The sequence below is a fragment of the Grammomys surdaster genome, unplaced genomic scaffold (genome assembly GCF_004785775.1).
Source record: "Grammomys surdaster isolate TR1022 unplaced genomic scaffold, NIH_TR_1.0 126278, whole genome shotgun sequence".
Taxonomy (NCBI): domain Eukaryota; kingdom Metazoa; phylum Chordata; class Mammalia; order Rodentia; family Muridae; genus Grammomys; species Grammomys surdaster.
In genome coordinates, this window is record NW_021621078.1 from 1,939,830 (window position 1) to 1,963,135 (window position 23,306).

General features: G+C 46.7%; 1 protein-coding gene across 2 annotated transcripts in view; it reads left to right on the forward strand.

Moving 5' to 3' along the window:
- The window catches only part of Asic2 (acid sensing ion channel subunit 2), a 1,057,576-nt gene that overhangs the window by 961,450 nt on the left and 72,820 nt on the right, over positions 1–23,306 (forward strand). For both annotated transcript variants that reach the window (XM_028759360.1, XM_028759359.1), the window contains exon 2: positions 8,082–8,232. In XM_028759360.1, coding sequence (XP_028615193.1) covers positions 8,082–8,232 — 151 coding nt within the window. The remainder of the gene's footprint in view (positions 1–8,081; positions 8,233–23,306) is intronic.

Here is a 23,306-nt window from a genome sequence, read left to right on the forward strand (position 1 = left end):
CCTTGACTAAGTTTAACCTTTCAGAGCCTCGTAGCTTCCTCATCGGCAAGCTGGGAGAACGGCACACCAAGGAGCTCTGGAAATCTTAGAGAGTGCTTGAAGAAGTTGGCATAGTGCCCACTCATGGCTCATGCTAAGTCACATGACCAATGTTCTGAGAAAGACGGCAGTCTCCTGTTGGAGAAATGAGATAGGAGAGAGCTTGTCTCCTCTCCTTCACTCCCAAGAAGAACATCTGCTTTCATGGGTTTTTGCTAAAGTTGTGTGTGTGTGTGTGACTGTGTGTATGAGTGTGTGTGTGCATGTGTGTGTGAGTATGTGTGTGTGAGTGTGCATGTGACTGTGTGTGTGTATGAGTGTATGTGTGAGTATGTAGGGGTTGTGTGTGTGTAAGTGTGTGTTCATGTGGATACATTGACACCTATTTTCGAATGGATATGGAGGCCAGAGGTCAACATTCAGTGTCTTCCTCAACTACTTCTCCACCTTAATTTTTGAGACAGACTGTCTCACAAAACCCAGAGTTCATCGGTTCACTTAGCCAGCTGTCCAGTGAACTCCTGGGATCTACCTGTTTCCCCCTCCCAGCTTCCACCCAAACCGCCACATTTCCAGTTCTGGGGTCAGACATACTCAGCCACGTCTAGCTCTTATGTGGGTGCTGGGGATCTGAACTCATGGCCTCATGCTTGCCTGACAGACATTGTGATGACTTCGTACCTCCCCAGCTCCCAGTCCCCAGGAGCATCTTTTTATCTTCCTAGGGGAACAAGCACAGTCATATTTCTTAGAATACAATAAATGGTCAAAACAACCTGCTGCAGGAACAAATGAATTAGTAAGCAGGTGCTGGAATAAGATACGGCCCTGGTCTTCCCAGAGCTAACCAGCTACAGACTCTGTGCTAATAAGTCTCTGCCACTGGGTTTCATTCCCAACACCTTTACTGCAACTTCAGAAAACAGAAGACAGAGACATTTTGTTTCCTGGAAGTCTGATAAAGACCTTTCACTTTGCCACTGTATGAAATGTATTTGAAGAACTTCAAAGACAAAAAAGAAAAGAACAAGAAATTCAATGATGAACTCTAACAAGCACATTATCTTGAAAACAGCCCAATGAGAAATTCCAGTGATTTCATCGAGAGGAAAACTGAATGGGGTAGTGGGCTTTAGAGGATCTTTGGAGCCAGGCAACTTCCTTTCCTTCAAGACAGGAGGAGAAGCACATTAACTAGACAATGCCCAAAAGGTCAGTGGTAATGAGCAGGTTAGAAAGTTCGAAGCTTGCAGGCCCAGCCGTGTGCTGCTGCCGGGTGGATGCTTCCATAGGGCTTTTACATAATTGATTTCTCCTAAGTAGATACATGGTATAGCAATGTTTTCTGCACTTTTAATTTGACAGACTGTGACTTTGTGTATCTCAGCCATTCCTGACCTTTCCCAGCAAGAGCTCTGCTTTGTACATCCTGTGATCTGTAGGTCAGGGTCCCCCAACAAGAGTTCATGCCTACCCAGATGCAGGCTCACCAGCAGGCCCCAGTAGCCCAAGTATAGTGTTCCAGAAAGGATCCTAAATATGCTCTTCAAGTTTTGACAGGTGCAAACAGCTGGTCTTAGCCATCAAGTTCAAGTTTGATCTTAAAATCTTCCCAAGTAGCTGTGTCTCCCAGGACAAGTCATTTCACCTCTCTGACCCTTAGAGTCCCCCATGTAAAAATGAGAAAATTTGGAGGACACTTGGTGTCTGGCACTTTTTTTTAGAATTCTTCTGCCTCTAAGATGTGTCTTTTCCACTGCCATATGGGAGAGCCTTAGGCAAGCACCGGGCTTGCCCGTCTGCTGGGATCTGAGCAGGCTGGGAGAGGCATGTGGATGTGAGCTGCAGCTTTGAGAGACAGTGAGGCAGAAAGCATGGGCCTTTGGAATGAGAGAGATTTGTCCTGGCTTTCCAACGACCAGCTGTATAGCCTGACTCAGCCTCCCTGGGCCTCACCTTCCCTGTCTGGAAAGTGGGATTATACTACTGTCATCACAGGGCAGAGTAGGGAGGGTCATTGTCACCCAAGGCACTCTGTGGAGGGGGAGAGGAGCAAAGCCAGTCTATGGTTTGGGAGCTGCTGAAAGAATCTCTGGAGAGTTGGGGAGACTGTTCCCACCTCCAACCCTATGCTTCGTTGATTTAGGACTTCCCAACTTCGGACCCCAGTTGGGATTGGCCATAGATCCTACATGTGACTTAGTTGTTGAGATCCAAATGTAGACTTCACGCTATTCTGTATCTGTGAAAACGCCCCCACTTCCCCCAGGACTCTTTAGCCTCCAGAAATCCCATCAGCTGCCCTGGGCTTCTAGCTACAAGCTTAACACTATTAAGAAATAAGTCAATGTCACAGGACTATTTTCAGCTCCTCAAGCCACTTTAAGATGGACTTGGTACGGTGAGGAAGACACAGAGCAGGAGCTTCAAGGTTCCGATTCTTCAGTTCATCCCAGTTTCCCACTTCTCACGGCCACAACAGTAATTCTCTCTATGGCACATCTCTCTTCTGCTGAAAGGAAGAGCTCAGATCCTCTCTCTGCTGAGACCTCTAGCGACAGTTACTGTGTAACCAATCTCTCAAGCACAGCCACTGCCATTGTCTCCACTAGGTCCTGCGATTATTCAAGGCCACAGACATAACAAGCTCTGAGCAAGCTGCTCTGACCCCATCCTGCCGGTCTGGAAAGCTGATGGTTCCCTCCTTTTAACTTTGTTGCTAGAAATATCTCAGACTCCACCTCCACAACAGTAAAGAGGGATGTGGCTGTCAGAGTCCTCCTTCTCAGGATGGTTGGGGCCACCTAAGGAAGAATAAGATACATTGTACCTATAGAAGTGCCAATCAGGTGTAGCACTGAGCAGACTCAGGAGCTGCCAGCTTCCTTTCCTCCAACCTCATAGAGCCACTTAAAAAGTTGAAGGGGTTTTTAGACACTGTAGCCTAAGGGCAATGCATCCTGAAGATACTAGCAATTTACCATCTTGGACATGGGTTGCAGTCTCAGTTCATCTAAAGATTCCGGTTTGAAGCATGCATATTTCTTAACTTAAATCTTACAGACCAATCCAACCTCAAAGCTACTGTAGACTTCAGCAATCAGCAAACCCATCCCTGCTAGCCACCAATGGGGCTGTCAGCTCTTACCACTAAGGAACAGAAATGCCAGGAAGAATGGCAGATCTGGAGAAGCAGAGAGCTTGGCCTGACAGTCTAGACTTAAATAAATTGTGTTTTCTGCCCGGGGGCGATAAGGTGTAAATCTGAAGCGTATGTTACACTTACCCATCATTATGTCCTGAAATGGCGAAGGAAAGCTGCATCTTGTTCCAAGTTTGTAGAAAAATTGTGCTCTGTGTAAATAGCTCAGGAGCCTTTGATGCTGAACCAAGAGGAAAATAATCCTCAGAAAAACTAGGCAGGAGTGGCAAACTCCACAGCCCAGGAAGGGAGGCAGCTGAGGCACCAGCTGGTAGGCACTGTGCTCTCTCAGAGACCCTCCGGGCTGTCACAAAGGTAAGCAACTCCCTCATCATCTTAACTCCTGAGAGGATTATTTGGTCTGGCGCTTCACAGAGACAAAGATACTTGATGCATTAAAGGGAAAGCGGGTCAGAAGAGGGGAGGGGAGGATTGGACAAGATTTCAGCATCAACAGTAGAGAGAACCAAGTGAAGCCAGCCAGCTCCCAAGTGCACCTGCTTGGGGTAGGCGAGAGAAGGCAAGGAGCTCACTCATTCATTCACTCATTCACTCACTCATCCATTCATTCATTCACTCATTCAACAAACACATACTTCCTGTCCTCTGAAAGCTTCTAGTCTAGGGGATGACATAACCAACAAAGAAATAATGATCTAGTTACACCCTATGGCAGAGAAACATAGAATCTGTGAGAAAGGAAGGCAAGAAGGCTGAACTCATGCAGATCTGGGAGCCAGAGACTGAGGTGGGTGAGTGAGGCCTGTTCAGCCGAAGCCTGGTACATGGGAAGTATGTGGGGAGGAGATTCCAGACAGAGGAAACAGCCTGTGGAAAAGCCCTGTGGGAGAAGAGCCGTCAATCTCCTGGAACTAAATTGGCCAGAAGTGTGAAACACAGGGAGCAGACGGGAGAAGGGAAACCCACAAGACACCAAGAGTATCTGGGACTTGATTTTTAACATGGGAAGCTTTAGGCTTTGTTCTACTGGATCTGTGGTGTGTGGCACTGCACTTGGGTGACACAGACAGATGTCTGCTCATCCCAGACAGGGAACCAATAAAAAAATGGACCAAAGCATGGATGTCACTGCAGTCTGACTTGGTGGACCAAGAAGTTTTATTGGGGTTACTTTTAGGGATGTGGGTGTGAGGTTACTTACAGGAACAGAAATGACTCAATGACAACTCCATTACCAAAAGCCCACTGAGGAGTAACAGTTCACAAAAGGTGGGACTGGGGATGCACTGCCCAGCCTACAGGTGGCTCAACACCTTCAACAGAGTGTGTCTTTTGTAGGTAGCTCTGCCGAGCTCTGCTTCTTCCATGATGCTTCCTGGTCTAAGGCTCTTCTGGATTTTCAGAGTATCTTTCAGCAATCTTTACAGCCTGTACATGCTTGTGGAGAGAAGGGTTTGGTCAGTTTCACAGACTTCCTGAAGCTCTTTTGCACTGTTTACTTGCAGTCTTAATGAGTTTCCCTGCAGGATGGAGGGTCTCACCTCCCCTTAGAACATCCAGTTGTTTTTACCTCCCTATAAACATCTTAATGAGCTTCTCGCTAAGATGGAAGGTTTTTAGCTTGGAGGGAACCGCAGCACAGTGACCTGCCTTGAGCCATCATTTGACCATCAGAATTGACAATGGTCAACCTGGCTCCCAACCCTGACCCACTCTGCTAGGTCAGCTCACACAGACACACAGGAGAATGTGCCCTAACACCCTTTCCCACAGGAGGAAGGCGAGGAAGATCAGCCTGACATGAAGGCACTGGTATGAATGAGGGCCCAACCTGGCAAGGGCCTGGCAAGATTCAGAGTGTAACTCTCCGTGTACCCTGTCATAAAGGGATTTCCCATCACTTCTCTGCGAGACAGACTATAGCTCACTGGCTTCAGCTCCCACTGAGTCTGCACAGAACGGATAACCAGCAGCTAACAGAAGTTCACATGGGAGGGACCAGAGAAAACCCCAACATCTTGTCTCCTCCTGTCAGTGGAGAAACTGAGAGTGGCTGTAACACAGAAAGGACAGATGCTTCCATGAGGTGCTCATGCCCCACTTGGACATGGCATCAGTGTGTAACCTAGAGCAGTCAGCAATCTCCCTGATCTTTGTGTCTTATGTGAGAAGGGAGGCAGGCGTGTGAGAGGGTCTCTGAGACCACACTGCAGTCTCATACTTCAGCCTTCTCTGTTGCTCAGGGCCGGAGAGGTCACTTTATCAGAGTCATTTGGCACAGCACATCTGTGGTAGGGCTAGGATGAGGGCTGACTTCAGAACTAGACAGTATGTTCTGTCCCCAGCCCGATATTCTAAAGGTCAAGGGCTAAACAGTGGAGGGAAAAAAAGTTAACTGGGGGAGCTGGTATGTGCAATAATCAGACACTAAAGCTGGAATTTACTTTTACCAACAAATCTCTTCGTGCGGATAGGCCAAGTGTAATTATGGGCAGTTTTCGAAACTGGCTGTTTATAGAGTGTCTACACAGATGAAAGGAAAGAAAGGAAGGGAGTGCTCTGTTGAAACGCCCCAGATGTCACTCCTGACACACTCAAACCCCTTGCAATGGATGTGCTAACTATGAAATGCTCTGCTCATTACAGTGGTCCTACGAGCATCTCTCCAGGGGACAGGTTCATTAGCTGAGTTCAATCACAGTGTGCAGCAGCGGGAGAACGTTCAGTTCTTAGAGAAACTGTTTGCTTTGGACTTTGTCTCACTCCAGCTGTTTTCTCCCACCGTGAAGCTGCGAGACCGAAGTGATCATCCTGAAACGGTAGCCAGTGATTTGGAGTCATTCCATATGATGCAGAAGACGTAGGCCCTATATTGTTTGCAACCGTTCTGTTTCTTGCACATAGTAGGGATACAGTCACATAAATAATAACTGGCTGATAAAAAGACAAGCAAAGCAGAAGAGAGAGGAAGGTGCTTGCTCTGGGAAGTGTCCCGATGACCCAGACCCTTGTGTTCCTTCTAGAACAGCACATCCAGGGAGAGCATTCGTGTTAGACAGACGTGGATTTCAATTGCAGCTTCTCTTATTGCTAGTTGTGAGATGTTAATTGGGCCTTGGTTTCTACCTCCACACAATAGGAGCAGCAGTATCCATCCATAGGCTAAATGCAGTTAACAGGCCCAAGTCCAGCACCGTGGCTGACGAGTGGTACCCTCCCTCCGTATTCTTTTCTTTCCATGTGACCCTCAAGAGGTGCACCAACAGGCAGTCCCTGGTGCTGCACTTGCTCTCAATCTGTTCCTGACTGAATGATAGGAGCTGGAGGGAGGTGGCCTGCACCCAGATCTCAGTGGCTGCAGGAATCCAATCCAGTCGTCCTGGCTCTCTTCCAGTCAGTCTTGCCAGATGTATTTGGCTTCAGCTCGAGGTTGCAAAGCGGTTATATAACTATCTTTTTACGAAAAAAAAATCTAGCATTTACATAAAGTGCATAGTTTTCAGTGGATTTTTTTTTTTGCATGGATAATCTTATCTGATCCTCCCAGTAACCTTGAGAAGCAGCAGAGGCCTGGACTAGAGTCCCCATCTTATGGATGGAAGAATCATGGCTTGAAGGGTTTACTTAGTTCATTCAATATCAAAATACTGAGAGACAGCGTGAAAACTTGGACAAAGGTCTCTCATCCCTTGCCCTGGACTTTTTTCACATGACATCTTTATGGTCATGCTTTCATCAGGCAAAAATAGAGCAGCAAGCTTTGTTGAATGCCAGAAACGAGCTCAGAGTCAGAAGTTAAAGGCATCAAGTTCAGAAAGCAGTATCATTCAGTGAGGTATGATGGGAGCTATGGGAAAGACACAAGGGGAGGCCAGAAAACCTGGAGGTCTTCCTGAAGGAGGAGAAACATCAGTCCCATCTTTGAGACAGTGGGTAGTTGTCCAGGTAGAGAATGATGAGCAAAAGTACAGGTGGCAAAAGAGGCAAGTGGGTGGAGCATCAAGCGATGCACCCATGCTACAGATTATTTATTTGGTCTGACTCTACCACCAGTTTCTCATCCATCCGCTCATTTAATATATATTTATGGTATCTGTGTGCCGAGTGCTGTGTGAGCCACTGCAGGAAAATGCATGAACACACAAGCAGATGTAGTCCCTGAAACCATGGACTTGACCATCTCATGATGCCTACAGGCTCTGGGGGGAAGCAAGAGTGCAGAAAGCAGAAGGTTCACCTGGGGAGAGGTGAACAAATGTCTATTCAGTCAGGTAGAGAACTGATATCAAAGAAAAGTTCCACCCAAGAGCAGCCTGTGTTTTGTAAGTTTCATTACCTCCTGACTCTTAATGGAACTCCCTCCAGCCTTCAGGAGAAAATGCTTTTGGTGTAGAGGAAAGATACAAATGTAGAAAATTAGAACAAGCCCTATATCTCTGAGGCAGGTTGAGTGGGGGACATCTGGGGGACATCTGGAAGCCCTTTTTCAGAAGTGGTATCAGTGAGTCTGCAGCCCAGAAAGGAGCCTGGAGCTTGGGGGATGCCCCGTAGGGTCAAGAGTTTTAAGATGATGTTTAATGTTTGGAAGCAGGTGGTACTTTCGAGGGGAGTGGTGGAGGGTGGGGGGAAGGGATCACATGCCAGTGATCCCAGTGAGGTGCTCATGTTTCTTCTTGTATACCAAAATCCTACTTAGCAAACATCCAGCCATCAGACAAGATGAAGAATCATTGGAGAAATCTTTAGTGTGACGGGGGATTAAAGTTAGCGGTCTGGAGGGACTCTGGCCTGCTGGGGGTATTCTAGGGTCTTGCTCATTCTTCGAGATCAATGTGAAGTCACCATGAACTTTTCTCTTTCTCTCTCTTCTCTCCTCCAGGTGTTTACAAAATATGGGAAGTGTTACATGTTTAACTCAGGCGAGGATGGCAAGCCTCTGCTCACCACGGTCAAGGGGGGGACAGGCAACGGGCTGGAGATCATGCTGGACATTCAGCAAGATGAGTACCTGCCCATCTGGGGAGAGACAGGTGAGCCGGGCCCAGAGACGCTGGCACTGGGTGGTGGTAAGAAATGTCCCTCAGAAAGGCTGATGTGAGCCGGGCGGGCTGCTCCCCAACAGAATAGATATATTCTGCCAGATGACGAGGCTGTCCCTAGCATGGTTATCCCTCTGGTTCCCACAGATTCTCCAGGTTGGAGCTGATAAAGAATGTGAGTACTGGGGAGGGAGAGAAGGTATAGAGAGGAAGGTTCAAAGGACCAGATGTGGTTGGGTGAGTGAGTGGCTTGATTTGGGGAGAAAAGGGTAGAATGGACCAGCATGTTCCTCTTTCAACCATCCCAAATACCAGATCCAAGGAGGAAGTCTAACGAAAAGAATACCTGTGTATGCCTGGGGACAAGTGAAGGAGGCTATGAAGTGTTGGGAAATCAATGGACATGGGTCTGGGGACCTGGCACCGTGTCTGTGTAAGGGCCTGGGGTCCTGTGTGTACATGTTTCAAGCAATCATTCTTTTTATTCTGTAGCATATCATTAGCAATCAAAGAGTGTTACAGGGGAAAAGATTAAGGCACTGATCACAGCCTCGTAAAACAAAGAAATGCAGCATGGCAGAAGAGGCCTCAGAGTACACAGGGCATTTGAATGAGTTCTTGAGATTGTCCTGAATGATCTGGGTGAGGCAAATGCTATCTGTAAGAGGAGCATAGAAAGGCCAGTCAGAGGAAAAGGTGATGTGATGTGACCATAAGCCAAGGAATTCAGGAAGCCTCTAGAACAGTACCAGAAAGAGAACATCAAGATGTGTCCAAGAATAATAGCCAGAGATAAGTGGAATCCACATCATAGTGATAACACACACCTGGCCTCAGTGGCTCTCCTCACCTATGGAGGGGGATTCCATAATCACGGTCTTGTATTCTCCACTCTGAAACTTCTTGGCCCGGGTCCACATCATTCAAATTGCTCTCAGCATTGTCTTTTATGATCCTACTCGTATGGCCCATTAAACCTCACTTAAAACATTCAACTTCTTCCCTATCCAAAGTCCTAAAGTCCACATCCCACCAACAACCAACCTGGTCCAGCCCATCACAGCAATACCCTACCCTCTGGTACTAACTTCTGTATTAGTCATTGTTCTGTTGCTGTGATGAGATACCATGACCACCACAACTCTTATAAAGGAGAAGCATTTCATTAGGGCTGGCTTACAGTTTTAGAGGTTTAGTCCATTATTATCATAGCAGGAAACATGGCAGCATGCAGGCAGGCGTAGTGCTGGAGAAGGATCTGAGAGTCTTTTATCCAAATCTGCAGGAAGCAGGAAGAGAGAGTCACTGCCCTCCCCCCATGACATCCTTCCTCCAACAAACCCACGCCTCCTAATCCTTGTTAGTGCTAGTCCCTGAAGAGTAAACATTTATATGTATGAGCTCCTGGGGGTGTTCTTATTCAAGCCATCACACAGAGGGCTGCTTAGGGAGTGAGTTGAACCTTCAGGGATCACTACTGAAGAGAGAGTAGAGAGTGGATCCAGCAGAAGGGAGAACCTGAGCCTTCAGGCTGGAGCTGAGGAAAGGAGAGAGGCCACAAAGCCCTGACTAGGGTTTGCTGCCCCCACCCTATGATTGGTCCCACTAAGGAATAGCCTGAGACCCACCTTCTTCATGGCCCTGCCTTCTAGCTGCCGAGGCAGGAGGCTTTCCACCCTGAAGATGACCAGCTGCAATGACAAGCACTCTCCCACAGTGGAACTGTCTCCTGCACCCCAGCACCTCTCATTGGAGTCCACTGATAGGGAGAAGTGACAGTGGCCATTGACTCCATATGACGGCTACCTCTCAGTGGACACATGATGGCTACCTCTCGGCTGCTTCAGCTGAAAAGTTAAATCTCCCTAGCCCACGTGTAGCAGGATGAAGTCCGTTTCCACTTAACTCTGATGTCCCTGAGCTGGTCATCTGGGCCTGGCTTTTTAGAACATTCTGAGGCCAGGCTGAATACTCGGGCCATGGGACTTCTAACCTTCTAGCCCTGAGTCCTGGAGGTAGATTCCCAAAGGGTGTCGTTTCTTGCAGGCACCAAGACATTTCTGCTTATTAAGGACTAGGGAGATCAAATGAGTAAGGAAACCCTGCCTTTGCAGAGGTTACTCCTGTCCTCCCATGGTAAGTTGGGATGTGCTATCCTGATCCCTTGATTCAGGAACAGAAGCACTTACACAGACAACGCATGCACACAATGTCAGGCCCTCCACCACAGACATCCTCATGCAGCCTAGCTGCCTACATCAACAGAGCCTTGAACCTAAATACCAGCTTTTCCTAGAAAAGACTCTGCTGACAGAGGGCTTTGTCAACATAGCCACCTAGGAAGTCAGCCTCCTGCCTTCATAGACATAAGTGATAAATGAACCACATAGATCTTCTATGCTGTGCCAACCTGCTTGCTTTCCTGAGGCCCAAAGTGAAGCAATGATGTGTTTGACATTATGTGGTAACTTCACAGCCAAGCCATCCGTATTCTGACCCAGGATTGACCATAATGTTCCTAATTGAGATGAAGAACAAGCCCCGTATCTAACATGGTGCAGGGATTGGGTTATCGTCAAAGATGCAGAAGTTGCAAGACAAAGGCCTTACCTTTTTAGATGCAGGTTAACTCTATCTTGCTCTTGCCAGGAGTTCTCTTTTGAGGTTGAATATTTGGGAAAACACCTAGCAGCAACTTGAGGCTCTAGAGATAATGGGTATAAGATAGGTGGGGGCAAAAAAGTATAGTTAGAGGAGAAACTGGTCAGCACTCTGCAGTAGAACTTCCTGGAATCCAGAGACTGATTCCTGTGCTGTTCAGTATGTTATCTGCAGCTAGGGAAAATGAAGAACTAAAATTTTAATATCACCTTTTTAATATATTAATGTAAAGCTAAATAGCCCCAAGGGCCTTATGCTACCATATTGTGGAGCAGTTAGCATAGTGAATACAGCTTCATCAAGCTGTCGGTTCTGTTCATTCTCGTCTCCATAGCCACCTCTCACATTCCTCTGCCCCACCCCACCTTTGCCCTTCCCCTCACTACGTGGCCTTGAGTGGCAGGCAGAGATCCATGTGCTCACTAAAGGTAGGTGAGACTAAGTCCCTTCTCCAAGGCCACCTGTTGGAACTCCTGAAGTCTTATGTCAGACCTTCCTCATGTTTCTTCAGGCTGAGAAAGCCACTGAGCAATAACTGCCTCTGAAAGAGGCTGATCATTTATTATTACAATAAGTTGCTTATTTTCCCACGTGGGCAAGAATAAAGTCAGTATACCCACTGAAGGATGACAGATGAGCTTCAGTGGGAAAGGACACTTGTCCATCAAACTACTTGAATAGGGACAGATACCAAACTGCTTGGCTGTTGGTTCTGAGGTCTGTGAGCAACAGCACTGCCACAACCATCCAGAAACAACCTTCCTGACCTGCAAAGCTGCAAGGCCACAAAGATGCCATCTTGCTTCCATGACTGTCTTCTCAATTCCTGGAGGAAGGATCTCAGGTCCCTATAGGAAATATCTGGGTGATGATGGAGGAAAAAAGAATTGTGACTGCTGGGGGCGTGGTCACTGTGACTGCTGGGGGAGTGGCTACAGTGACTGCTGGGGGAGTGGCCACAGTGACTGCTCAGAGAGTGGCTTCAGTGACTGCTGGGAGAGTGGCTACAGTGACTGTTGGGGGAGTGGCTACAGTGACTGCTCAGGGAGTGGCCACAGTGATTGCTGGGGGCGTGGTCACAGTGACTGCTGGGAAGTGGTCACAGACATCTTGAGAAGCCAGGTAGTGTAATAGAACAGAGAAAATGGCATAATGTGAACCAGACTCAAGATCAACTCTAGCTCTTCCATCTCTAGCTGTGTGTGTCATGGATCAAGTTGAAGAACTTTGGTTTCCTCATCGGCAAAGCAGAGATGCATAAAAACTGAAATCCACTAGTTGGTTGTGGATGGCTGAGGGCCTCAGAGGAGAGTTCTCCTCTCACTCCACAAGAAAGGACAACTTAGAGATCCCACAATTGTTGCAGGGGTCCTGAATACTCTTCATATCTGAGAGCCCCCTCCTTTGCCACCCTTGCCTTGCCTTGTGGACAGCTTCATTCTCAGAAAGTAAAAAGAAGCAAAGAGGGATTGAGGGCTCTCCTCTGGGTGTAATTCCAACTAATGGGAGGGCACAAGATTGGCATACCTCTATCAACACATGTGAGGTATTATGAAAAGGCAGCCCGTGTGGCCTCGTGCTTAGTAAATAGACAGTAACTCCATGAAAATGATCACAAATGTCCTTTCCACCAGGCTACTAATGGCCCACATTAAGGAGCCCAGAGCATCAAACATCTCTAAGTAGGGCACCCTGTCAATCTCCCGTTTTGATGTTGCATGTGAACCTAGACAGGGTGTCCCAAAAGGGGTTCTGTGGAGCGTCAGAAGTTTGGAACTTTACATGTTCCGCATATAAAAAGGATCTGGGGTCAGAAAGGAAACTAGGGAGCCCTAGGTAGACAGTGTGAGGCACCTTTATTCATCGCAGGGACTCTTTAATATGCCACATCATGAATCTCCAAGACAGAAATACTGTACGCAGCATTTATTTGCTAAATGCCTTTGGCCATGGAAACCTCCTTCGCTATAAAGGAGCTCACAAAATATACTTCTGGAAAAAGGCTTCCTAGACCAGGGAAGTACAGATTTCATGGCCAGAGTTTTCTAACGGAAATTAAATTGAAGACAGGTGGGAGGTTGTTAAAAATGAAACTCTGTGTAGATACCTCTGAGTCACTTCAAAGATAAAAGAAATAGGCAGTGGGTTATCTGGGTTGCACATGAGAGGAGCCTGAATCAAAAGAATTGTATTGCCCTCGGAATCTGAGACATGCTTCAACAACCAGCCAGCGGGAGGATAGCGCTGCAGCTCAGAGAGTGCTGGGACCAAGGGCACCTGTACCCTGGGTGTTCTCGCCTGCCTCTCTCCGAATTCTTGCCCTTCTCCCTCACTAGACACAGGCTTTTTCTGTGCATCTATGTATCCATGTGGCTCTCAATAGTCCCTAAGATTTTTATGTTTCAGATCCTACCACATCAGCCAAACTTCTCCGATCGCACCACTGATCTTTGGTTGGTTAAAAACATACCAAAAAGAAAAAGAAAAAAAAAAGCAAAGAAGGTAGTTATTGGCCCACCTGAGTTGAATGACCCACCCCTGCACCAATCAGCAGTGAGTAGGGGAGTGCCCTTTTAGTGAGCTCTCTGCAACAGGCTCTGGCGAAGTTGGATGGGGGCTGGGAAGGGAGTCTCTCGGGAGAACTGTGCAGATGATGGAGGAGGTGGGCCAGGGAGAGAGCTGAGAGGGGCTGAGCCTGAAGAAATAAGAGTTTGTGCTTAGGGAGTTTCAGTTCTAAGTGCATGTGCTCAAAGACCGGAGCGATGACAACCAGACGCCCTCTTCCCAGATCTTCTCTCATTCGTTTTGATGCAAAATACACTGTTGTAATCAAACATAATCTGCTTTGATTTTCCCAAATCCTAGTGTTAAGTATGCATGAATGTGATATTATATCAGATATATTTCTGAGCAGAGGAATTATTTTTGAAAGCTGTGCTGTAGCACGGAAAAGTCAGCCCTTATCATCCCTTGGGTCCTACCCACTTCTAATGCCTCCTTTGTTGGCTTGACTTTGAATATACTGGCTTACCTTGATGCTTCGGGAATATTCCAGGACTGTCTTCCTTCAGAGGATCTGTATATGATATTCCCTTTGCCTATAATCCATTACTCAGATACCTACATGGCTAATTGCCTCCTCTGTCCAATTTTTGCTCAGTTATCACCTACTGGGTGGAGCCTGGGTACTGTTTTTAAATTTGTGACCCCCACCCACCACTCTCACTACATTTCTCTTACCTATTCAACTGGTCCTTGTATCCACAGTGTTGTATCCTGCCTTCAAGTATGCTACATGATTTACCTTTTGGGAGGAGTGTGAGGGATGGGAAGGGACTGTCCCTCCCCACTAAAACATAAGCCCTTAGAGGTCTTGGATCTTGGATCTCATGGAACAGTAAATGTTTGTTGATGGAGAAAAAAAAATCACTTGACTTATGCATACTGCCAGAGCCAAAATGGGGGGAAACAAGCATTAATGATCAGCTACTATGTGCCACAAACATCCTGTCTCATGGCCCTTTCTTGGTCCCCTGGTAATGAAGTATTACCCAGTGAAAGATGAAGGAACCGGGTCCCAGAGAGGTTGAGTGAGCTCCCCAAGAGCTGCTTAGTTAAGTGGATGAAGTAGCTGAATTAAGCTTAAAACCACATCGGAAACCCAATGCAGGAATGCCCCAGCCACCAAAAGCCTTTAATGTGCAAACTGTCACTGTGAAAGTGCTGCTGAGAAACTAGCTCAGGAGGCACGGCTGGGGTGATGTCTCTGGAGAATGAATGACACATGGTGGTAGGCCTGCTCAGTCCCCTTTGCCATCTGCTCTTCTTGTTTTTCTGAGTGGAATCATTAGGTTGAAGGAAGGGCTTAGCGTGTTCCCCACATAGAAAAGAGATGAGAGCAGAGCTTCTCTGGTTTGTCTGGAGATAGAGATGCCAGTCTCTTTCTCTCCCTTGCTCCATTCAATGGTCAACCCTAGTCCTTCCTGAGAAACCTGGGGGTTCCAGGAAACCCAGTTTGAAAACCACTGGATGGAAGGCTGGTGATATGAATTTGTCAGGAAAGTGCTCGCATTGCAAACGTGAAGAATCAGGTTTGGTACCCAGATACCATATAACAACAGTGGATGTGTTGTCACAAGCCTATCATCCCAGAGATAAAGAGATGAGAAGCAGAGATAGACATATCTCTGGAAGCTTGGAGTAGCCAGCTAGTCTTGCCTGGTCTATGTGGGGATATTTACAGCCAATGAGAGACCCTGTGTTATCTAAAAAGTAGAAGGCTCCGAGGCACAACACTGGAAGCTGTTCTCTGACCTCCATATGTGTAGCTGCACCCACATATGCACCCATACACACACTAAAATATCAAAGCAAAGCATTAGAGGAAAGGTGGAGGTTACTGATATGAACATGAAGGTTTGTTGGTTCTATGGCTGTGTCTGTTGCCTAGAGCAGCCCTGTATCATCCCCCTCCTCCTGGGATGGAAAAAGGAACTCCCAACAGATCCAGGGAGCACCTGAGCCTCAGGGGAGCTGCCAGCGGAGACTTCTGTATAAGCACAATAGGCAAATCCTAATTATGAAACACTCCCTCCCAAAGCCTTCTAAAGATCAATGAAGAAATTTTCTTCAGTAAACTCACAAGGACAATGTCAGGTGGAAGACAGAAATCAGAGAGACTGCTGGTGACTGACTTGAACTTTAACTAGACAATCAACTAGGTCCCCATCATAACTACCACAGGTCCCCAAAATAAATCTAGTGACCCCAAAAAGCTCCACAGATGTCTCTCTCCCACCCCAGAAGGTGACACTGTAACAGATGGTCTGGACTTGGGGTTGTCAGTCCCAGCAGATGACAGAATGCGGTGCTAAATGAGAAGTTGCACGGGGAATCAATCCTACTTACTGAGAAGGGCACTCTCAGCCAGGATTATGTCCTGCACCCACCCCTCACAGAGGTCTGAGGATCCCTGGAAGCTAAGTCAGAATGACTAAGGGAGCTCAGACGTAATGACCTAGTTAGCTCGGTGCTTGTGTGACATCTCTTGACCAGCCCCCAAACCTGTAAAAGGAAAGTCTATGGGCTTTAAGTATCCTTTAAGCATGAAGGGACAAACACAGAGCCAGGCATATGAGAGAGGCCACTAACTTAAGGACCCAACAGCAAGCAAACAGAAAATGAGTGAGACAGAGAGTATTGCTAACAGCACAAGCTGTAGAGCCAAGACTGCTGGGGTTCAAATCCCCACTATGCTGCTTCCCAGCTGTGTGCCCTGAGGTGAGCTATTTGACTTCTCTGGGCATATTTTATCACCCCTAGATTGGGAATGACAATGTATACTCTATTTTGTTGTTAGATTGGTTGAAATATGAGTTAATACAAATGATGGGTTTAGAAAAGTGCCTTGGTCATATTAAGTAATATATAGTATTTAATAAATGAAAGCATAAATGCACAAGCAGTCAGAAGCATCAAAATGATTTAATTAGCATCCTCAGGAGAGAGAAGAAGCAATATTACATCCACAGATGCACAGGGTGATAGTAAAACAGGGCATTTGGGGAGGAAGAAGAAAAAGTGAAAATTAAAACATGATTGCATATATTAAAACGCAATCTGTAAGGGGGCTGGAATTTAGTTAGCAATTCTACCCCAGAAGTGAAAATTACAAGACCAACAGATGTAAATGGGAGAGGAGAAAAACATGAAAATTAAAGAATCAGTTCAGAAAAACCCAACATCTCTAGAGTGGGAGCTCTAGAATAACAGAACCGAAGGACCAGGAGGGACACGTGGGGAAGGCATTGACGCTGCCCATTGTCAGCTGAAGGACATGACCGTCCAGGTTTCAGGATCACCAAGTCCTGCCTATTGTGGGGACAAAGCACATAGGCCAAGACACAAACTTGCAAAATCTAGGCTGAAGAGGAAAAAAAAAAATGGTTTCCTTCTTGGGCTCTAGAATCAGGTGTCAGAACTACGCACAGGAGGCAGGCATTTCTGGAGGTGAGGTCATCACCCTTCTTGTCCAATGCAGAATTCTACACTCAGCAGATTATAAGTGTGACTCAAGGGGTGAACTGGGTTTCAGAACCACGTGTGTCTCAGCTGGCTCCTTCTAGACGTTACTGAAGGATGAGAGAATAAAGGATGAGAGAGATGATCCAGTGAGGTTCTGGAAACAGAGCCTTGCTGAAGGAGGATTCCAGGTGTGAATGGAGAAAAGGGACAGGCCTGAGAAGGGAGCGGTGAGTCTAAAACACAGCAGGCAGCTGTGGGCTCCAGGAGCCCATTTGTGGATCTGGCCGCTGTCCTGAAAGGCATTTCAGAGTTCTGCTCCCAGGGCAGGGTTACAGGGAGAGAAATGGGACAAATGACTGAGCAAAACATCAGGCTACACCAAACCAAAAGACTGAGATATCAGTCACCTATGGGGCTGAGGTGGTGGCTCAGTGGTTAGAGAACTTCCTTGGAAAGCACGAGGACCTGAGTTCAAAAGTGGTGTGAGACTATAGCCTCAGCACCAGCAGGACAAGAGGCAGGGACAAGTGGGTCCCTGAAGCTTAGCAGTCATCATCTGATGAAGTTCCAGGCCAGTAAGAGACTTTGTCTCAAACAGAAGGTGGAAGATACCTAACTAAGGAATAATACCTGATGTTGTCCTCTGACCTGCACACATGTGCCATCCATCCACACACATGTACCCACATGCACAAGAACACACAAGCACACACCTTTCTGTGTTATAAGGCTGGACTATGTTGGACTACAAACAATGTTTGTAGAGTCATAATTATGTAAAAGCTAAATACTAATTGAACCAAAATACATACCTGTATTCTGAGAGTGGCTGGAAGGCAAGTGTAGGTAAGCATTCCATGTAAGAAGCTCACATGTGCTCACCTTCCATGGTAAGAACTCAGGAGAAAGCATGTCAAAGTTGTACCACCAAGAAATAACAGGCAAGCAGTTGTGTGCCTGTGAAGCACGAACACAGAAGAGATAGATCAGTGAGCATGCAGTCGGTGCCTCAGAGGGGTGGCCCTTAGTGGAGTTTGGAGTGCAGAGATGGATCAGGAAACATGCGTTTCATTCAGTGCCTTGAAGCACCAGTTAGCTTTTAAAATTATGTACATAGACTTTTTTGATAAATATAAAAGTTAAATTAAAAATAACCATAAATTTTTACCATAGCTGGAAGGCCTGAGCAGCCATCAGGGAGAGCACAGTTCCTACCCCCACACCCACCCCATTACAAATGGGACACAGCAAGAATGAGACTGAGGTTGCCATGGTTTCCCCAGCATTTCTGGCTCCTAGTAAAAACTCTTGTCATGGTGCCAGGTCCTAAGGACTTCCCAAGAATGAGAGGCAGCGACTCTGGCCTGAATTCTGAGTGGAGTCCAGAGCACAGTGACTTGCAGCCACCAGCTGAGATGCCCTGCTTATGCTTGGAGAAAGACTTTGTTCTGGGTGGGCATCTCCAAGGGTGCCTGAAGACTCAGGAGGAATGATGGTATAGATTAGATGTACCCTTGGAGGCAAGTGTCTATGGGGCAACCTGATTTTTATCATGCTGGAGACCTACTAAGCATGGTGCAGAAAGCATATACGATCTTGTTAGAGGTCCCAGCCAGACAGTCAGCCGCCCAAAGAGAATACCTAGGGAGCTGAGGAAACAGACTCTTGCCGATCATATCTCCTGTTTAGGGAATCTTTATTGAGCACCTATTGTGTGCTCAGGCATCTCAGGAATACAGGTGAAAGTCCAGGCTGGTTTTAAGAGTACACATGCTAGGGAGTTTCTGGGGAATCCACATATGATTCTGTCACAGTTAGAAACCTTTTCTTCTCACAGCTTTCACATCCTATATCTAAGGCATGGCCAAGTCTTCATACAGGTGTCATTGGGTGCTATGATCATTAGAATAAAAAGAGAACAAGGAAGGAGGTGACAGCTTCATGGGGAGAAGAGTATCAAAGGGGAGCTGTGGAGAAGAAATGACCTTGGTTCTTCCATTTGCTAGGCATGGGAGTCAGAGGAGGTTATGGGGTTACGGGTTGCTGAAATCTCAAGCACAGGGAGAGGAAAGTCAAGATCAGCCCAGAATGTGCTAGGCTAGCTTCTAGGTAGAAGCCAAACCATTTGGCAATTGGCCTGGTGTGTTTTGCTAAAATGTAGATGTACAATGGTTAAAAGCATTTTCACCTCTTCCAGAAGAACCGAGTTCTGTACCCGACACCCATGTTGGGTTGCCTGTAACTCCCAGGTGATGCAACATCCTTCTCTGATCTCCTTGAACATTAGCTTGCACATACACACACACATACACACACACACACATCACAGACACACACATGCACACGTACACGCACACGTTAATAATTATTGTGACAGTTATTATTAACGTGGATCTGGAAGTCAGTCCTCATCCAGAAGCATAGGCTCAGCTGGGAACTTGTCAGACATACAGAATCTCAGGACATGCCCTGAATCCTCAGTGTACCTGAGGGGACTCACAGGTATTTAATCGTAGGAAGTTCAGGCCTAGACCACTGTTTCCCACCATGCAGAGACCTAAAGATACCCTCTTAACAGCAAAATACTTAAAACATTAAATAATAATATTAATATCAATTATCCTATTATCGCCACACATTTTCATGCTTTTTACATTCACTGATTGGGAAGAGTCAAACAAGGTTGCTATGAATTCTGTAACACTTAGGATGGACTTGGAATTTAGTACATTTATCGGTCAATATGCTACAAGATCCATTCAGCAACCTCATCAAACCTGACTTCTGTTGTCAAAATTTTTATGAATAGAATCATATTCATCCACTGACTGCCTCTATAATTTCAGGACACAGATCTCCCCAGTGGATTTTCAAATGTGGTGTCTCCCACGTGCCGATCGCCCAACCCAATGATTAGTCTTCTTGTCACGTAATTGAGTCCAAATGCCCTAGGGAAATGCGTTATGTTTAAAACATCCTTGGGGTAAATCTTTTGGTAACAAAACTGAACTCAACCTGATCGCTGCTTTGCCAAGATTCTGTTTAGCAGAAAGGATAGTCACACTTCTTGGTTGCCTGACCAAAAGTTAACATTCCTGTATCCTTCCCCAACATGGATGTCTGGCCCTACGTTATAGAAGGTGCTATTTGATCCTGTGAAACACACAAGGAAATTCTAACACTTTCACAGGTTAATGCATTTAACAGCTACTGGGAGGCAAGCCTCACTCACGGTCCTCGCTAAGAAGTTTTGAAACCAGGATTGGAATCCATGTCTGAATCTACCTTTGTCCTTTCCACTTTAAAATGAGAAATGAATCCGGCTGGAGAGATGGCTCTCCATTAAGAGCTCTTGCAGAGGACCTGAGTTTGGTTCTTTGCACCTACATCAGGTCACTCCCAACTGTCTAGCACACTAGTGCCCTCTTACAGTCTCTGAGCACCTGAACACAAAGAACGGAAGGAAAAAAAGAGACAGGGGGAGAGTGAAAGGGAGAGAAGGAGGAAGAAGAGGAGGAGGAGGAGGAAGACAGAGAGAGAAAGAGAGAGAGAAAGAGAGAGAAAGAGAGAGAGAGAAAGAGAGAGAGAGAGAGAGAGAGAGAACTATATTTAAGCAGATTGCAGATTGCTTTGGGTAACAGTTCAACAGAGTGTCTCATTTTTCCTACAGGATGTCCTAGAGTCTAAAATATTAGTGTGTTTGAAGACTTCTCAGGAGATGCTAGAACTTGCAGCTTTCTTGTGGCCCCTTAATAGCACCTCCCCAAGCTCCATCTAATGTGTGACTGTGGGTCTCCACATCTGTTTCAGTTAGCTGCTGGGTGCAGCCTCTCAGGGGAGAGTTATGCTAGGTTCCTGTCTGTGCAACCATAACAGAGTATCATTAATACAGTCAGAGACTGGTTCTTGCCCATGGGCTGGGTCTCAAGTTGGACCAGCCATCAGTTGGCCATTCCCTCAGTCTCTGCTCCATCTTTTGTCCCTGCACTTCTTTAGGGCGGACAAATTTGAAGGTTTGTGGATGTGTTGGTTTCCTTACCCCTCCACTGGGTATCCTGCTCAGGTTACTTTCTTATGACACTCAGGATTACCAGTCCTGGGGTGACTCTGCTTGTAGGAAGCTGGGCCCTCCCACGTCAATCATCAATCAAGAAAATTCCCCACTTGCCCGGAAGTCTGTCCACAGATGTGATTAAGAGTCTTTCTTCCACCGGGCGGTCTTGGCGCACACCTTTAATCCCAGCACTTGGGAGGCAGAGACAGGCAGATTTCTGTTTCGAGGCCAGCCTGGTCTACAGAGTGAGTTCCAGGACAGCCAGGGCTACACAGAGAAACCCTGTCTCAAAAAACCAAAAAAAAAAAAAAAAAAAAAAAAAAAAAAAGAGTCTTTCTTCCCAGCTGACTCCTCCTGCGTGTATCAAGTTGACATAAAAACTAGGGGCTGGTGAGATGGCTCAGTGGTGAAGAAGACTGACTGCTCTCCTAGAGGTCATGAGTTCAAATCCCAGCAACCACATGGTGGCTCACAACCATCTGCAATGAGATCTGATGCCCTCATATGGGTGTCTGAAGACAGCTACAGTGTACTTACATATAATAAATAAATATAACAATCTTTAAAAAAAAAAAAAAAAAAACTAGCCAGCACAGGGCTGAACACCCAGCCTGAGACTCTTCTCTCCTACCAGTTTTCTCTCTGACCCACCATTCCCTGACTGCCTCCCCAACCAGATGCCGGAAGGCAAGAGAAAATCCACCAGTAAATCCCCAGTCAGAGCCCCCCCCCCAACAACTCCCCAGGTCAGAGAGTAGTTAGGAGGCGAGGCACAGTGGTGAGCAGCAGCTATCCTGCAGGAGTCTTCCTACACTAGGAGATAGCTCCTCGAGCGTGCCATCTTCCTTGTCTCCAGCTGCCCTTGGAGCTGCCCCGCCCCACATAGTCACTGTAATAAAGTCAGTTTGTCCAAAACAAGATCACTTTGTAACGACACATTCCTTGCCTGAGCCTAGAAAATTCCCTCTGCTTTTCAGACCCGCCTTTTCTTCCTCCTTCTCTCCAGTGCGTACTGCCTCCTCCTGTTTCCTGTAATTTGCAAAGATTAAAGATTTAAGCTTCTTTTATTGCCGTGTACTTTCCCTGCCCCATTATACATTCTGCCCATCGCTCCTGCCTCCTTCCCGCAGAGCTCCCAAATCCATTCTGCGTGCAAAGAAAGCATCTCCCCAGGTAAATCTCACCTCGTGTATGCCAGGTCATGCTCCCAGAGAAGGCTGGCGGAGCCAGGCTTCTGTAGGCTGAAGTCTGCCGAGCCATGTTCCTCATGATTCAGCATGGAACATTCATGTTCAGCTAACCGGGGTTCAGCTCCATCCCAGTTAGCATGGGCTCCTAACACCAAGTATGGAGGAGCTTTCTTTATAACTCTCTGCCCCCTCACACTTTCTACCTCTGGGGCTTTGAATCCTGGTGTTCAAGAATATGTAAACAAGTCCCTCACTGCACTAGGGGTCTGCATCTTGGAAAGAGGTAGTGTTGGACTGTTTGGAGGTATGAGCCTGTAGAGTGCCACCCTAGGCAGTCACCCTGGGTCCCTGCTCAAAAGGGCCACAAGCTCAATCTGATGTTGTCATTACTACCTGGGAATTCTTGGAATTTATTTTTATAAGTAAATGTTGGAATCCTAAGGTTTTTACAGTGGTTTTCAACAAGGGGCCCACAATGGCATTTTGTTCTATGCACGTGGTCCCAGATACTGTTCTCATTGTGACTGTTATGTAGGCTGTCCCACCTGCTGTCTCAACCCTGGGGTTTCCCTGTTCCTCCAGGACCTGGGTGGATGCATCAGGTCGCTGGGCAGGGAACAGAAAGCTCATGTGGAGGTTAGGTCCTCACTGGTTTGTTCATTCAACATTTATGGAACTCTGCTCTGTGTCAGCCCTGTGCTGGGGGTGAGTTGGGGATCTGACAGTGAAAAAACCGTTCTTGTCCCTCATTCCCCATTCAGACCCCAGAGCTACACAGCACCTACTCACCTGGACGAAACACATTCATCGAGAGGTAGAAGAAAAATGCTAGATTAAAAGTCAAGAGACCTGACTGGAAGTTCTGGCTATGCCCTTGCCTCACCATGCGACCTTGGGGAAGTCATTTCCTCTCTGGATTGTATCACTGTTTCTTCCAATGTGGCTCAGGTTGCCTGTAACAGAATTCCTGGAAATGAAAGTTCCTGGCTCATCCCATAATGCCTGAGTCCAAATTTCTAATGATAGATATTCTAGATCTCTCTCTCTCTCTCTCTCTCTCTCTCTCTCTCTCTCTCTCTCTCTCTCTCTCTCTCTCTCTCTCTCTCTCTCTCTCTCTCTCTCTCTCTCTCTCTCTC